At 41.5% G+C, this 17,666-nt stretch overlaps 1 protein-coding gene across 5 annotated transcripts in view; it reads left to right on the plus strand.

Moving 5' to 3' along the window:
• The window catches only part of GMEB1 (glucocorticoid modulatory element binding protein 1), a 35,933-nt gene extending 18,437 nt beyond the window's left edge, over positions 1–17,496 (plus strand). For all 5 annotated transcript variants that reach the window (XM_042996166.1, XM_007097901.3, XM_007097899.3 and 2 more), the window contains 5 exons: positions 3,934–4,091; positions 6,689–6,820; positions 8,108–8,245; positions 12,248–12,370; positions 15,458–17,496. In XM_042996166.1, coding sequence (XP_042852100.1) covers positions 3,934–4,091; positions 6,689–6,820; positions 8,108–8,245; positions 12,248–12,370; positions 15,458–16,158 — 1,252 coding nt within the window. In that variant the 3' untranslated portion in view covers positions 16,159–17,496. The remainder of the gene's footprint in view (positions 1–3,933; positions 4,092–6,688; positions 6,821–8,107; positions 8,246–12,247; positions 12,371–15,457) is intronic.
• Positions 17,497–17,666: the final 170 nt, after the last annotated feature.

Genomic DNA, 17,666 nt, shown 5'->3' on the forward strand with positions numbered 1-17,666 from the left:
CCGTGTGCGTGCTCTCTCTGTCTCTCCTCCCTCTCTCTCAAAATTAATAAGTAAACATTTAAAAAAAAGTAAAAAACAAAAAAAGGATGTGTAATACCATCACCCCCATCTCTTTATACAGCAAATTTATTACTGCAATCCCCCCACCCCCCGTGAAGATTAACATTATTTGGTAATTCTTGAGCACTCACTTACTGATAGGAAATTTTAAATTGTGGTCAAGAATGGAAAGTGCCCCACAGAACATGTATCAACAGCTTTGAGAACATCTTACTCTTTATCTTTAATTTTTTTTTTAATTAATGTTTATTTATTTTTGAGAGAGAGAGCTTGAGTGGAGGAGGGGCAGATAGTGTGACAGACAGAGGATCCAAAGCAAAGTGGGGTGGGCTCTATGCTGACAAGCAGAGAGCCCAATGCGGAGCTTGAACTCATGAACCATGAGATCATGACCTGAGCTGAAGTTGGTCACTCAACTGACTGAGCTGTCCAGGCGCCACTTAACTGACTGAGCCATCCAGGTGCCCCTGTCTTTAATTCTTTTTAAGGAATCTGTCCTAAGAAAAATCTATAGTGCTTGTAGAGATTCAGGCATAAAAATGTTCATTGCAGGGGCCCATGGGTGACTCAGTTGGTTGAGCATCCGACTTCAGCTCAGGTCATATCTCACACTTTGTGCGTTCGAGCCCTGCATCGGGCTCTGTGCTGACAGCTCAGAGCCTGGAGCCTGCTTTGGATTCTGTGTCTCCTTCTGTCTGCCCCTCTCCTGCTCATGCTCTGTCTCTCTCTGTCACTAAAAATAAATAAAGGTCAAAAATATTTTAAAAAAATGTTCATTGCAACGTTATTTATTATGTTGAAAGTTATAGTCTGCTTTAATATATATTCAAGGTATATCTAAAGTAAACTTGTGGTTCATCTAAATATATATGAGTATATACTATGAGATATTATGATGTCATTAAAAAATGAGGTAATTAAAAAAAAATTTTTTTAATGTTCATTTCTGAGAACACGAGTGGGGGAGGGGCAGAGAGAGAGAGAGAGAGGGAGACGCAGAATCTGAAGCAGGTTCCAGGCTCTGATTTGTCAGCACAGAGCCCGATGCAGGGCTCGAACCCATGAACTGCGAGATCATGACTTGAGCCGAAGTCAGTCGCTTAACCAACTGAGCCACCCAGGCACCCTGAGGTCATTTTTTAAAAGATTTTACTTTATTTGTTTATTTTTAAGTTTATTATTTATTTTGAGAGAGTGAGTGGGGGAGGGGCAGAGGGAAAGGGAGAAAGAGAATCCCAAGCAGGCTTTGCACTGTCGGTGTAGAGCCCAATGTGGGACTTGAACTCACGAAGCATGAAATCATGGCCTGAGCTGAAGTCAGGCACTTAACCAACTGAGCCATCCAGGTGCCCCAAAATTTTATTTATTTTTAAATTTAATTTAATTAAAAAAATTTTTTTAACGTTTATTTTTGAGAGAGAGACAGAGTTCAAGCAGGGGAGGGGCAGAGAGAGAGGGAGACACAGAATCCAAAGCAAGCTCTAGGTTCTGAGCTGTCAGCACAGAGCCTGATGTGCGCCTTGAACTCATGAACTGTGAGATCATGACCTGAGCCAAAGTTGGACGCTTAACCAACTGAGCCACCCAGGTGCCCCTAATTTTTTTTTTTTTTTTTTTTTTTTTTTGAGAGCGAGTGAGCAAGTGGGGGTGGGGGAAGGGGCAGAGGTAGAGAGAATCCCAAGTAGGCTCTGCACTCAGTGCAGAACCCAGTGCGGGGCTCCATCCCCAGGAGCCAAAATCAAGAGTCTGCCACTCAACCAACTGAGCCACCCAGGCACCTCTTAATTTTTTTTTTTTTTTAATATTTATTTATTTTTGAGACAGAGAGAGAGCATTAGTGGGGGAGGAGCAGAGAGAGAGAGGAAGACACAGACTCCAAAGCAGGCTCCAGGCTCCAGGCTCCAGGCTCCAAGCTGTCAACACAGAGCCTGACATGGGGCTTGAACCCACAAACTGTGAGATCATGACCTGAGCCAAAGTCAGATGTTTAACCAACTGAGCCACCCAGGCGCCCCCTAGGCACCTCTTAATTAAGATTTTACTTTTAAGTAATCTCCTCACCCAACCTGGGGCTCCAACTCACAACCCCCAAGATCAAGAGTTCCATGCTCCACTGACCCAGGTGCCCCTGGGTCATTAAAATATTTCTGAAGATGGGGCGCCTGGGTGGCTCAGTCGGTTGAGCGTCCGACTTCGGCTCAGGTCACGATCTCGCGGTTCGTGAGTTCGAGCCCTGCGTCGGGCTCCGGGCTGATGGCTTAGAGCCTGGAGCCTGCTTCCGATTCTGTGTCTCCCTCTCTCTCTGCCCCTCCCCCATTCATGCTCTGTCTCTCTCTGTCTCAAAAATAAATAAATATTAAAAAAAAAATTAAAAAAAAATAAAATAAAATATTTCTGAAGAGTTTTTACATGGAAAACTGCTTATGATGTAATGAAAGAAAGAAAACAAAACATAGCATTGGGGGCACCTGGCTGGCTCAGTCAGTGGAACCTGTGACTCTTGATCTCAGGGTTGTGAGTTCAAGCCCCACCCTGGGTGTAGAGATTACTTAAAAAAGTGTGTGTGTGTGTATGTGTGTGTCTACACACACACGCAATTGATTAAACAATGTGATGACACATATGTGTGTTTAATCACAATTAATGTGATTTTAGTTGTGTTAAAAAACACACGTATGGGGACGCTCAGTCGGTCAAACGTCTGACTCTTGATTTCGGCTCAGGTCATGATCTCAGTTCATGGGATCAAGCCCCAGGTGGGGCTCCCTGCTGACAGTGTGGAGACTGCTTGAGGTTCTCTCTCTCTCCCTCTCTACCCTTTCCCTGCTCACATGCATGCTTACTCTCTCTCTCAATAAAAACAAAAACAAAAAAACCTAGACACCTATGTATGTAAACTTTAGTAGAAGAAAATATGCCAAAATGTTAGTTATCTCTGTGTTGTTGGATTCTTTAAATGGCAGTTGTTTTCTTTATAGTTTTCTGTATTTTCCACAGAAAATGTTAATTTTTTCTTCAAATATTATTTTAATAGAGACACATTAAAAAATTTTTCATTACAGATGATTTGTATGCAGAAATCAGTGGTTGAAGGAAATTGGGAAGGAATACTTTTAACTTTTATTTTTGTTGTTCTTGGCCGGTTCTTTTTTGCCCAAAAAAACAAGCACATGCCAACTTTCCCCAAATGTAAAAAGGAATTAGAATGCTTGAAAGATCTTTAGTGAAAGCCAAGTCATGTTATAACATAGAGTATACTATAATTAAAATACCCCATGGGTTTGTTCATAGCCTATAATAACAATCTCTTGTGAATCCAGTTATAAGGGCAATTTATAGTAGGGTTTAGTATAATCAACTTTGCTCTGTATTTATAGGGGAGTTGCTATCCATCTTTGCTCTGTGTTTATAGGAGAGTTGCTACCTTTTTTTTTAAGGAAAGTAATTGCTGAAGTTTTATGTCTCCAAAAGTAGCAACAGATCTTGCTGGTCTAGGAATACTAATACATCAGAATCTCATCACAAAATTCTTATTCCCCTGTAGCATTTCTCAGTTGTGCTGGGATATGAACTAGTCTTTTCCCTTTTGGGTTTGGTTTCAATGAGATTCTATGGGGAAACTCGGCTGTTGTCAGGAGTGTGGACCTAAAGCTTGGTGATAATGGGAAATGAGAGAATACTCATAATGAGCAGACTAGGAATGTGGGTGGGACCAATGAAAATTATAATCCCAATTAGAATTTTTGCAACCTAATGACTTAATGCTAATCTATAGAGTAGACTCAGCAACTTTGTCCCTCTTTGTCCCAGAGGCCTAGTTCCATCTAGATGAAGTGCAGGCTGAACTGATACTTCTTGTCTCCCTTTGCACAGGAAAATGATGGACTCCGGACAGATTGATTTTTACCAACACGACAAGGTTTGCTCCAATACCTGCAGAAGCACCAAATTTGATCTTCTTATCAGCAGTGCAAGAGCTCCGGTGCCAGGACAGCAGACAAGTGTGGTGCAGACACCCACTTCGGCCGATGGTAGGGGGTAGGAAACCACCTGAAAACCCACTGTGTTTTTTAGTAACACTTTCCCCTTATTTCTCTTTTGTGTTTCCTAATTTCAATTCTCATGAGCATTGTTGTCCCTGTAAAGTATGCTAATCTTGGGTACACTTCCATGCTTTAGAAATAGATCTGTTTTCTCCTAGATGATTCCTGTTGTCCAGACCTCCTTCCGTGTTTCTTTCCTATAATGCATGGTGAACATTAGAAAGATGGTTCAGTGGTTATTATGCTTATTCAGTGGTTTCACTTTGGTGCTACTTGGCGGATCTTTGAAATTAGATTGTTTTGAAAATCCTTTGCTCTACTAGTGGTCAAGGCAGGAAGGTGGATTAAAATAGTGAATGGTTTTCAACTGTTGAGCTGAGATGTGTCAAAGATAATGTATGGTTGGCTGGACCGGACTCTAGAGACTCTGATATAAGGATCAAAGAGCTCTGCCTGGAAGGGATCCATATAATCATGTTGAGGCTTCCTCACAAATGAGGCAGGATGGGCATACACTTAACTTTGGTATCACTGACCTTGGGATTAGAGCTCTCTATCTCCAGGGAAGATGGACTCATGTGAGATAATTATTAGGGATTCAGTTAGTCCCAGGGCACCTGGCTGGCTCAGTTGGAAGAGTGCACAACTCTTAATCTCAGGGTCATGAGTTTGAGCCCCACGCTGGGTGTAGAGATTACTTAAACAAACAAACAAATTTAGGGGAAAAAAAAAGGATTCAGTTAGTCCATCTGAAGACTTAGCACAGCTAAGATTCTTAGACTGTCTCGGCTACTTCCAGAAGACTTACATATGTGTTTCACAGAGTCACAAGGACACTAATGGATATAAGGGAAGTACATTTTTAAAAAATGACCTCTCAAGGTTTCTTGTGGTCAGCTCTAATATTCTGTGAGTAACCACTGGGTGAGTAGAAGCCAAATCTCTTGGAACTTAAGTTCCCTTTAGGAAAGTATAAAATGTCTAGCTGTTTGAATTTTTGGTCATGTGATTCTTCCACTTGGAAAGTAAAAACGATGAAATTATTTACTTCCTTTTTATTTGGCAAAAATTCCTTTAGTTTTGATTGTCCATATCAATATTACTTTTTTGCTTCATTATTGATATCCTCTAGCATGGGGAGTCCATACTTGTCCATATATCTACCTGGATCAGTTTGATTTTTCTCAATTGTCTTTGTTTAAAATCCTAATATATGAGGGGTGCCTGGCTGGCTCAGTTGGTAGAGCATGCAACTCCTGATCTTGGGGTTGTGAGTTTGAGCCCCATGTTGGGTGGAGAGATTGCTTAAAAAAATAAAAAATAAAAAAATAAGGGGTGCCTGGGTAGCTCAGTTGGTTAAGTGTCCGACTTCAGCTCAGGTCATGATCTCGCGGTTTGTGAGTTCGAGCCCCACGCTGGGCTCTGTGTGACAGCTCAGAGCCTGGAGCCTGCTTCAGATTCTGTGTCTCCCCCTCTCTTTGCCCCTCCCCTGCTCCCCTCCCCTGCTCCCCTCCCCTGCTCATGCTGTCTCTCTCTGTCTCTCAAAAATAAGTAAATGTTAAAAAAATAAATAAATAAATAATAGGGGCACCTGGTGGCTCAGTCGGTTAACTCAGCCTCTGACTTAGGCTCAGGTCATGATCTCACAGTTCATGAGTTCAAGCCCCACGTTGGGTTCTCTGCTGTCAGCACAGAGCCTGCTTCGAATTCTTTGTCTCTCTCTCTGTCTCTCTCCCCCTCCCCCACTCTCTCTTGAAAATAAACGTTAAAAAATAAAATGTTATTATACAATATTAATAGCAAAATTTATTTTTATCTGTGAATCTGGTATTCATGGATCTCTTCTTTTCTGATTTGTTTTGGTCTCATTTCTCTTGCTTTCTCTTATATAGCCTGATAAATAAACGACAGCAACTTTTGATATTCTAGATGGTTAGTATCAAACATGCTTGTAGGAGGGCTCTTGGCTAAGCACCATACTTTTCTCTTAAATCATTTTAGATTCTTCTTATCCTCACTAAGTCTGGGGGAGACAGCCTGGCAATCGTGCTCTCTTTCAGTCTTTCAAAAACATACCTGCTCAGGGAGCAAATTGCTCTTTTGTGATTTTGTAAGTTGTCTTTCACTTTCTATTCAGAGTAAGAAGAAAGCATTCTCTTTTGCAAGGCAGGTTTTCTTTAGAAAATTCAGCATTTGGGGCGCCTGGATGGCTCAGTTGTTTTAAGTGTCTGACTTTGGCTCAGGTCATGGTCTCACGGGTTCATGAGTTTGAGCCCCGCATCAGACTCTGCTCTTAGCACAGAGCCTGCTTCAGATACTCTGTCTTTCTCTCTCTCAGCCCCTCCCCTGCTTGCACATGTGCACGCATTCTCTCCCTCTCTCTCAAAAATAAATAAACATTAAAGAAAAAAATCCAATATTCATCCTTGCTTACAATTCTAGTTTTTAATATATGGACCTACAGGCAAAAGGCCAGAATGTTAAAATAATAGGTTTTTGGGGTTTTTTTTAGCTATATGAGATAAAGGATAGCTATGACTTTTTCATGAAATTCACTGACTTTACCTCTAATGGACTGCTTTTAGGTAGCATCACACAGATTGCCATCTCGGAAGAGAGCATGGAAGAGGCAGGGCTGGAATGGAACTCAGCTCTCACTGCTGCTGTCACCATGGCTACAGAGGAGGGTGTGAAGAAAGACTCAGAGGAAATTTCAGGTACTTTACTCTGAGGCTGAGATATCTTGCAGGGTTTTGTGCCCCTTCTCACCATTATGATTATGGACACAGAAGGCCTCTTAATTACTTTTGCTGGTTTTTCTCATGCATATTAATACTAATTATAGCTGCAAACATTGTGTTTTAATGCATGCAACAACAGCCCTGCACAGTCACATTTTACATAGGAAGAAATTGAGATTCAGAAGGGTTCAGCAGCTTGCCTAAGACCTGTCACACCACCAGTAGTGTCAGAGCTGAATTCAGCTGTTTGACTCTGTAGTCCAATGCTTTTCATCCTGTCAGCCTCCAACTTTGGAACGTTTCTTAGATAAACCAAGCAGCAAGATGTTAGAAGAAAAAATTAGGTAGCAGGTGGTATAGAGGATGATGATTAATGATGATTCACTTACAGGGGACCAGGAGATGTTTCACATCATCCTCCATTCGTTAATTCACTTAAACAGTATTTATTGCTGCCTATTTTCAGTTGACACTGTTGCCAACATAGATGAAAACGCATAGCCTCTGCCCTCAGGGAGCTTATAATCCCCCCTATTTAGCTGTCTCATTTTATTTTTGCAAGTATAGTACTAGCGGGAGTATAGTTGACCTTTGAGCAACGTGGCAGTTAGGGACACCAACCCCCTGTGCAGTTGAAAATCTGTGTGTAAATTTTGACCCCTCCCCTGAGAACTTTACAAGCCTTACTGAAAACATAGTCAATTAGCATATGTTATATGTATTATATACTATATTCTTACAATAAAGTAAGATAGAGAAAAGAAAATGTTATTAAGAAAATCATAAGAAAAAAATAAATTTACATCACTTGTACTGTATTATTAAAAAAAAATCCGTATATGAGTGAACGCTCACAGTTCAAACCGTGTTGTACAAGGCTTAACTGTATATCTTTAATTTAATATCTTTATTGTTTAACTTGTAAGATATTAAATACTATTTAATTTTAAATTATTTAAATAAATAATATTTAATATTTGTTTAATGTAATATCTTTATTAGAGGAAGATACCTGCCCCCTATAGCCAGAGCCATGACAAATTGAGACAATTATCTCAAGTCCCTATGTTGCCAAAGAGGCCAAATAACTGGGTGCCAACTCAAGGAGGCAGCCGGTACCCTAAAAGCTTCTTCCCTTTTCCGAGAAATGGCCCAGCAAGAAATTATTTCAAATTGAAGTAATTTCGAGTTTAACTTGTAGACATGTGCCTAGGTGTATGTAGCATCCCTTGTTTACCCTCTGTCTTATCCCTCTTGTGTCAGAGGACACTTTGATGTTCTGGAAAGGAATAGCTGATGTAGGACTGATGGAAGAGGTTGTCTGCAATATACAGAAGGAAATAGAGGAGCTACTCAGGGGAGTTCAGCAGCGGCTCATTCAGGCTCCCTTCCAGGTAACAGGTAAGTACACCAATTCTAGCAATAGTGATCATTTTATTAAATGTTAACAACTATAGACAGATCTTGTTAGCCTCATGAAAACACTGGCATATAGGCATTATGATCCTAATTGTACAGATTAGGAAACTAAGGCTCATAAAGGTTGTTTGTCCATAGTTCATAATGAGGTTTTGAACTCAAGTCTGGTCATGCTTTTTCCATAGGTAATTTTTGCCTTTATAAATGGTGCCAGAAAGCATGCTCTCTATTGCATATATATATATACATATATATATATGGAGAGAGGGAGAGTGTGAGTCAGTCTAAAAATTGGGAAAAATCTATCTGGTTTTAGACAAGTCTCATCTTCTATTAGTTTAAGGTTTCCAGAACTATTGTGTTCAGTTAATAGCTGTTTCTGAATACCCATAGGGTTCTTGCTGCTGTGCATAATGTAAAAGGATGTTCTAATCATCTGATACAAAAGGGTCATGATGATGGGGCACCTGGCTGGCTCAGTCAGTGGAGCATGTGACTCTTAATCTCGAGGTCTTGGGTTTGAGCCCTACATTAGGGGTAGAGTTTACTTAAAAGAGAGGGGGGTCATAATGATATCTCATAACCTTGTGTGTCAGTGAGATCTTAAAGTTGTTAGTTGTGTCTTATTATTATCTTATTGTGTCTTTATAATTCATACATTATATAAATACACTTAAACTTTACAGTAAAACTTTATGTGCTTGGAGTGTAAAAAAAAAAGGCAAGTAATATAGAAAGCAGGATGACTCTTTTAGATAGGGTGGTCAAGGAAGGTTTCATGTGATGAGCTGGGAGAAGGAACATTCTAGGCAGAAGGAACAAAGACTTCGAAGTTGCAATAGGCCTGATATGTTTAAAGCATTATAGAAGCACTGATTGCACCACAGTGGAATAAGATACAAAAGTGATAGGTGATGAGGCTGGAGAGGAATAGGGAGCAAAGTTTAGATAAGCTTTGTTAGAACTTTGGTTTTATTTTAAGGTGATGCTAAGCTATCATACTGATTTTGAGCAGGAGAGTGATGTAATAAGATTTATATTCTTAAATTTTTATTAGTATTTTTTAATGTTTATTTAATTATTTTGAGAGAGAGGGAGAGAGAATGGGAGCAGGGGAGGGACAGAGAGAGGAAGAGAGAGAGACCCAAGTAAGCTCCACAATGTCAGCACAGAGCTCTACCCAGGACTGGATTCCACAAACTGTGAGATCATAACCTAAGTTGAGATCAAAAGCTGGACACTCAACCGACTGAGCCACCCAGGCGCCCCTATTTTTTATTTTTTAAGTAGGCTTCATGCCCAGCGCAGAGCCCAACATGGGGCTTGACTCACAACCTTGGGATCAAGACCTGAAGTAAGATCAAAAGTCACACACTTGGGGCACCTTGGTGGCTCAGTCGGTTAAGCATCTGAGTTTGGCTCAGGTCATGATCTCATGCTTCGTGGGTTGAAGCCCTATGTTGCGCTCTGCGCTGACAGCTCGGAGCCTGGAGCCTGCTTTGGATTCTATGTCTTCCTTGCTTTGTGCCCCTCCCCTGCTCACACTCTGCCTTTCTCTCTCTGTCTCTCTCTCTCAAAAATAAATAGGGGCGCCTGGGTGGCTCGGTTGGTTAAGTGTCCGACTTCAGCTCAGGTCATGATCTCACAGTCCATGGGGGTCGGTTAAGCGTCCGACTTCGGCTCAGGTCATGATCTCACAGTCCGTGGGTTCGAGCCCTGCGTCGGGCTCTGTGCTGACAGCTCAGAGCCTGGAGCCTGTTTCGGATTCTGTGTCTCCCTCTCTCTGTGACCCTCCCCCGTTCATGCTCTGTCTCTCTCTGTCTCAAAAATAAATAAACGTGAAAAAAAATAATAAAAATAAATAAATAAACGTTAAAAAAAAAAAAAAAAAAAAAGAGTCACACACTTAACTGACTGAGCCACCCAGGTGCACCAGATTTATTTATTTATTTACATATCTAAATTTACAAATATACAATTTACAAATATAAATTTTTTTAATGTTTATTTTTGAGAGAGAGAGAGAGAGTGTGCACAAGCGGGGGAGGGGCAAAAAGAGGGAGACACAGAATCTGAAGCAGGCTCCAGGCTTTGAGCTGTCAGCCCAGAGCTTGATGCAGGGCTTGAACCTACAAACTGTGAGGTCATGACCTGAGCTGAAGACAGATGCTTAACTGCCTGAGCCACCCAGGTGCCCCTATTTATAATTTTTTATATATTTATGTATTTTAGATTTTTAAAAGATCACTTTCGTTGCTATATGGAGAACAGACTGTATGGAGCAAGAAATCATTTGGGAGACTTCTGAAGGAATTGATCTAGACAAGAGATTATGGTGGCATGGATTAGGGTGAATAGTGGTAGATCTGGCAAGAAGTAATCATATCGGGGATATATTTTGAATGTGGAACTGACAGGTCTTGCTGATGGATTGGATATAGGGTAAAAGAGAAAGAAAGAAATCCAGGAGGACTCATACATTTTTGGCCTGAGCCATGAATGATGATACCATTTCCTGAGATGAAGATCAGTGGGAGAGGACATCAAGTTTTTGTTTTTGTTTTTAAATGTTTATTTTGAGAGAGAGAGAGAGAGAGAGCAAGTGAGTGTGGGGGAGGGACAGAGAGAGAAGGGGACAGAGTCTGTGGCAGGCTCCAGGCTCTGAGCTGTCAGCACAGAGCCTGATATGGGGCTTGAACTCACGAACTGTGAGATTATGACCTGAGTCAAAGTCAGATGCTTAACCAACTGAGTCACTCAGGCACCCCTGCTTTTTTTTTTTTTTTTTTTTTTTTTTTTTCCCCAGTTAGGCTCCATGCCCATTGTGGGGCTTGAGCTCGTGACCCTAAGATCGGGAGTTACATTCTTTTCCAACTGAGCCAGCCGGGTGCCCCTCAAAATTTGTTTGTTTGTTTTTAAAACTTTTTAAGTTTATTTTGAGAGAGACAGAGAGACGGGCAGAGAGAGAGGGAGAGAAAGAATCCCAAGCAGGCTCTGCACTGTCAGTGTGGTACCCAACGCAGGGCTTGATCCCACGAACTGCGAGATGATGTCCTGAACTGAAATCAAGAGTTGGACACTTAACCAACTGAGCCACCCAGGTGCCCCTCAAAATTAGTTTTGAGTTGAGACATCTGGCTGGCTTAGTCACAGCATGTGACTTGTGATCTCAGGGTCATGAGTTCAAGCCCCATGTTAAGCATAGAACTTACTTAAAAAAAAAGAAAGAAAAAAATGAATTTTGACTTGCTAAATGCTTATGAGGCCTTCAAATGGAGATGTCACTGAGCTAGATGGAATTATGAATCTGGTATGCAGGAAAGAAGTCAGGGCTGGAGACCTGCATGTGGGAGTTCTCAGCATGCATGTGTTATTTAAAAGCATGGAACTGAATGAGATGACTGTGGAAAAGAGTTGTAGGTGGAGAAGTGATCTGAGTTAAGGAAGTAATGACCACAACTAGTGACAACTCTTTCAAGAAGTTTTGTATAAAAAGGAACAGAGATAATACTATGAATAACCTTGCATACTAGTTCCCATTCCACACTTAAAATATGATATTTCTAATCTTCGTATCTGTCTTGCCAAGTAGTATTATTAATCCCCTTTGTTTCTGATGAGAAAACTAAGGACCGAAATGACTTATCCAAGTTCATACAGATAGGAAGAAATTGTAAACCCAAGATTCAAACTTAGTTCTATCTAGCACAGTCACCGTGTTTTCTAAACCAAAAGTCATAACTTACAGCCAGATACAGGATTTTTTTCTTATTTTTGTATTCATTTATATGGAAATATGTATAAATTTGTAACAATTAAATCAAAGTTAATTATACATGTGATAAATCTTGGCTAATTTTTTTTAGAAATGCAATTAGAATAGTCCCATCATTTCTGGGTTGTTTCATATTTATAAGGAGAACAACAGAAAGCTGGGGGAACACTTCTGTTTTAACTTGACAGGCATGTCTTTGTTTTAAATAGATGCTGCTGTTCTCAACAATGTAGCACATACATTTGGCCTGATGGACACAGTAAAGAAGGTTTTGGACAACAGGAGGAACCAAGTAGAGCAGGGAGAAGAGCAGTTTCTCTACACTCTGACAGGTGTGTATAACTTCTGTCTCTTCTTAGATGATATTATACTAATATCCTTGAGTCTTGCCATTTCATTTTGGACTTCTGTTGGGACTGGCTTCTTTCTTTCTTCCTCCTTCTGTATCTTTTGGAGGATTAAGATGTCTGCTCAATTGCTCCATTAATCCAATAACATTAGTGGCAGAAGAAACAAATTGGCCTTTGTCTTTGTTACATTATTGATACTACATCTTTTGATAAATATAAATTTAGCACCTTCTCCATTATTTGCAGTAATCAGAACTTATGAACACATAAATAATTTAACTCTTTTTATCAAGTAATTAATTTGTGCTAGTGCCAGACTAGGTTTTAGAAATATCATGTTGACTGAGACAGCCCCACTCTCCACATGGTCTTTAAGTAATTCAAGGAATTATCAGTAGTAACTGAGGCATATAGTGGGTATGGTAGAAGAAGAAAGGGAGCTGTCACTTATACCTGGAGAGAATTAAGAAAAGGTTTTGGGGAGGTAAGGCAGGGGAAAAATATAAAACAAGTCAGAGGTATGGATTATCACCCTTTGAATGATGTAAGATATATTATAGTCATGAAAGCAAAAGGCAAAAGATTATTCAGCAAGAGAAGAACAATTTATGTTGTCTTAAATTTATTTTTGTATTATAAAATATACGTTAAATATTTTAAAGTTCATTTATTTTGAGAGAGGGAGAGAGAGAATGAGCATGTGCGTGCGCATGGGTAGGGAAGGGGCAGCGAAGGAGGGGTGGAGAGAGAGAATCCCAAGCAGGCTCCACAGGCTTAGTGTGGAGCTAGATGTGGGGCTTGAACCCATGAACCATGAGATCATCACCTAATCCGAAATCAAGATTTGGACACTTAATGGACTGAGCCACCCAGGTGCCTCTTTTTTATGTTCTTTTAAACTACTTCCCAGGATTGGGGCGCCTGTGTAGCTTGGTTAAGCGACTGACTTTGACTCAGGTCATGATCTCATGGTTCATGGGTTCCAGCTCTGTGCTGGCAGCCTGGAGCCTGGAACCTGCCTTGGATTCTGTGTCTCCCTTTCTCTCTGCCCCTCCCCACCTCTCAAAAATGAATAAACATTAAAAAATTTTTTAGGAGCACCTGGGTGGCTCAGTTGGTTAAGCTTCCGACTTCGGCTCGGGTCATGATCTCACGGTTCTTGGGTTCGAGCCCCATGTCGGGCTCTGTGCTGACAGTTCAGAGCCTGGAGCCTGCTTCATATTCTGTGTCTCCCTGTCTCTTTGCCCCTCCCCCTGCTCACACACTCTCTCTCTCTCTCTCAAAAATAAATAAACATTAAAAAAATTAAAAAAAAATTTTTTTAAACTACTTCCCAGGACTAAGCTTCAGGTTAAATGGTATTAACTGTGTCTCTCTCTCTGTCTCTCAAAAATAAATAAACATTAAAAAAAAAGTTAAAAAAGAAATCGGGCACCCGGGTGGGTCAGTTGGCTAAGTGTCCAACTTGGGCTCAGGTCATGATCTCACGGTCTGTGAGTTCGAGCCCCGTGTTGGGCTCTGTGCTGACAGCTCAGAGTCTGGAGCCTGCTTCGGAGTCTGTATTTCTCTGTCTCTCTGCCCCTTCCCCACTCGTGCCCTGTCTCTCTCTCTCTCAAAAATAAATAAACATTAAAAAAATTTTTTTAAATGGTATTAAAAATTTTTTTATGCATTTTTGTGACCTGTTGCCAAATTTCCAAGATTATACCAATTTATGTCACCATTTTGAGCACACAAACATTGGATGCTGTTACTTAAAATATTCTCTGATTTAACTTTTTAAAAAATTATAGATGTAGTTGTTATCTTCTTGAGGTTCACATTTCTTTGCTTACTACTGACAATGGAAAAAATGCAGTATTGTGTAACTTATAAGGCAGTATTTAAAATTTTTTTAATGTTCTTGATTCCTACTTATTCCTTTTATTCCAAGCAAGGAATTAACTTGCTCTTGGTGTTCCATAGGGAACAAAGTGCCCTACAGTTGTAACTGATTATTTGTTGAATGCTTCTCAGGTACTAAGCAATAGAGGAAGTTCTGGTATAGAACCAGACTCACCAGTGGTCACCAGGTTGGATTGTACTTTGGGAGAGGGATAGTGATAGACATATTGTAGTGGGAAAGCACACCCACCACTTCTGTGGTTGGTCATCAGAAGACTTTTGCCTTGGCCCAAGTTCTGAGACCTTAAGTCACTTTACCTCTATGGATCCCTGTTAAAATTAATGTGTTAGAGGGGTGCCTGGTTGGCTCAGTTGATTAAGTGTCCAACTTAAGCTCAGGTCATGATTTCATGGCTCATGAGTTCAAGCCCTGTATTGGACTCACTGCTGTCAGCACAGAGCCCATTTCTGATCCTCTGTCCCTGTCTCTCTCTGTGCCCCATCACCTGCTTTCTCTCTCTCTCTCTCTCTCTCTCTCTCTCTCTCTCAAATAAACATTAAAAAAATAAACTCTAAGACCTCTTTTAGTTCTGTAATTCCTAGAGAGTTCTGTAACTTTCTGTATACTTCTCTGGGTGCTAATGGTAGACTAAGTCCATTGGTAGACTAAGATTACCAGCAAGATGATCCTGTCTTGAAAAACAGTTTAGGAATCATTGTTTTGTTTTGTTTTGTTTTGTTTTGTTTTGTTTTGTTTTGTTTTTTGGGTAGGGGGGAGCAGCCATTGTAGCTCCTCTGTAGGCCCATGTTAGTTCCAAAGGGATTGTGCAGATATTCCTTATTTTCACCTGTAGACCCAAGGTGGGTATCTATAAGCTGTAAAATCAACTGGAGGCTTGTTTTGCATTTTGGTGACAGGTGACAAAATGCCACAGGTGCTTCTAGGGTTGAGCTATAGTAGGATCACAGCCCGAGAAAGATTCTGAATCGTTGCCCTGCCTATAATCAAGCAATGAAATGCAATGGCTGCAAGGATTTTTTAAATCATCCAGTTTGGTTTCTTCTTTTGAGAACAATGAAGCTACACGGTGGCAAAACCAGAACAAGACCTCAGGTTTCCTGACTCCGTTTACTCTCTCCAAGACGATACTTCTCTCCATACAAAGTCTGTCTTTTTTTCCACAGAGTTGGAACGCCAGTTGGAAGAGCAGAAGAAGCAAGCTCAGGATCACAGGCTGAAATCCCAGACCGTTCAAAATGTGGTACTGATGCCTGTGAGCACTCCTAAGCCTCCAAAAAGGCCCCGGCTCCAGCGGCCAGCTTCTACCACAGTCCTGAGCCCTTCTCCTCCGGTCCAGCAGCCTCAGTTCACAGTCATCTCACCCATCACCATCACCCCAGTGGGCCAGTCATTTTCCATGGGCAATATTCCAGTGGCCACCCTCAGCCAGGGCTCCAGTCCTGTGACTGTTCACACACTGCCTTCTGGCCCTCAGCTCTTCCGCTATGCCACAGTGGTCTCCTCTGCCAAGAGCAGCTCACCAGACACAGTGACCATCCATCCTTCATCTAGCTTAGCACTGCTAAGCTCCACTGCCATGCAGGATGGGAGTACCCTGGGCAACATGACCACCATGGTGAGCCCCGTGGAGCTGGTGGCCATGGAGTCCGGCTTGACCTCGGCAATCCAGGCTGTTGAAAGCACCTCGGAAGATGGGCAGACCATCATTGAGATTGACCCAGCCCCAGACCCAGAGGCTGAGGATACTGAGGGCAAAGCAGTTATTTTGGAGACAGAGCTGAGGACTGAGGAGAAAGTTGTGGCTGAGATGGAAGACCACCAGCATCAAGTCCACAATGTGGAGATTGTGGTCTTAGAGGATTAACTGGGGATCTCAGGGCCAGGAGATATGCTTTGGTTTGGAATTTTAATTATTTGTTTATTTTTATCATTGTCCCACTCATTTCCACATAGGATCCTTTTTTTAAAACAAAATCTCATTGTTCTAACTGAAAATGTTGGGTCCCTCCCTCCCCCTCATTGAAAAACGGACAAAAACAAGCTGTCCTTCCGGAAGTTGAGAGTAGGTCACTCAATGTCTAAATCCTTTTATGCAAAGAAAGTTCTTTTAGGGGAGGCATCAAGACAACCAGAAACCCTGTCCGGAAAGCCCTTTCCAGGCTAGTCTGTCTGTGTACACGTGCGGTTTTATTTTTGTAAAGATGCATTGGCCAAACTCTGGAACGCAGATCTGACACTGGAAGGCAACCCACCTGCACATGGATGCAGAGGATACTTTATTTTGTATCCTGGAAAGGGCCCTCAGAGGCTAGTGCAAAACTCTGAAACAAAAGCAAGTTGAACTGTGCTGGGAGGGGAAGGTGGCATACCAGCAGCAGCTTGAAAAGGGAAGTGCTTTGGTCAAGATGGGGCAAGGAAATTATCTTACTTCCAGAAGTGCAACTGATGCCTTTTGATATCTCTAAGGGGTTACTACCATGGGTGCCATTTTGAGGAGAGGCCAGTAATAAGTGGAAGGCTACATCTCCGTGGAGCAAGTGGCATCAGGGGCCTGGGGCCTGTGACTTTGCAGAAATAGAAATCTGGGTTTCAAGCTCACTTTCCCCTCCTTCCCCAATTTTGTCAAAGCACTTAACCCCCCTAAACTAGGATCAATCCATTCATTTGCAAACTATGTGATGTGGTGTAAATTTCTCTGGTTCCTGGACTGTGGCTGTCATGGAGGTGGGGCTCCAAGGCCATAGTTTTTATTGCATGACTCCGGGTGCAGGGTAGTTCCTCATCCAGACCAGCTGCCCTTTTTGGTGGGGCCCTTTTTTGGCTTTGGAACCAAAAGCAGCCACCCATTTGGTGCTTCCTCTTGTTCTCCCTTCCATCCCTCAACTGTTAATGGCATCTGTCTCCTGGCTCCCACGCTCTTCAGCTTTTTGGCTGATTTGGAGAACAGTGACAGGTGTCTGCCTGCCTTCATCCTCTTTTAGATTCATTTATACCACAGATGTTTCTGTGAGATATTGAGCTCTTAAAAAAAAAAAAAAAACAAAAAACAAACAAACAAAAAAACACCTTAGGCTTGGCAGAGAAGACTCAATAGCCCCAGCCTATCCTGAGGCAACAAATAGATGTCTCCTCCTGAGCGAGCTGGACTCCCTGGGAAAGAAGCATTGTCTGCAACATTATATTATAGGAAATGTACCAGGAATGTCAATAATAATATCTTTGGGGGGTGTTGTTATTATTTTTTTTTTATCTTGTTTGTATGTTTAGAGCTGGGCCATTTTCTGTGCTGTGATTCCTGCTCTTTGACCATTTTCAGTGTTTGGGGCAAGAGTGGACCCTGGTTTTTCTTTCTTTGATTGCATTGTTTACTGC

This window comes from Panthera tigris, chromosome C1, assembly GCF_018350195.1.
Source record: "Panthera tigris isolate Pti1 chromosome C1, P.tigris_Pti1_mat1.1, whole genome shotgun sequence".
Taxonomy (NCBI): domain Eukaryota; kingdom Metazoa; phylum Chordata; class Mammalia; order Carnivora; family Felidae; genus Panthera; species Panthera tigris.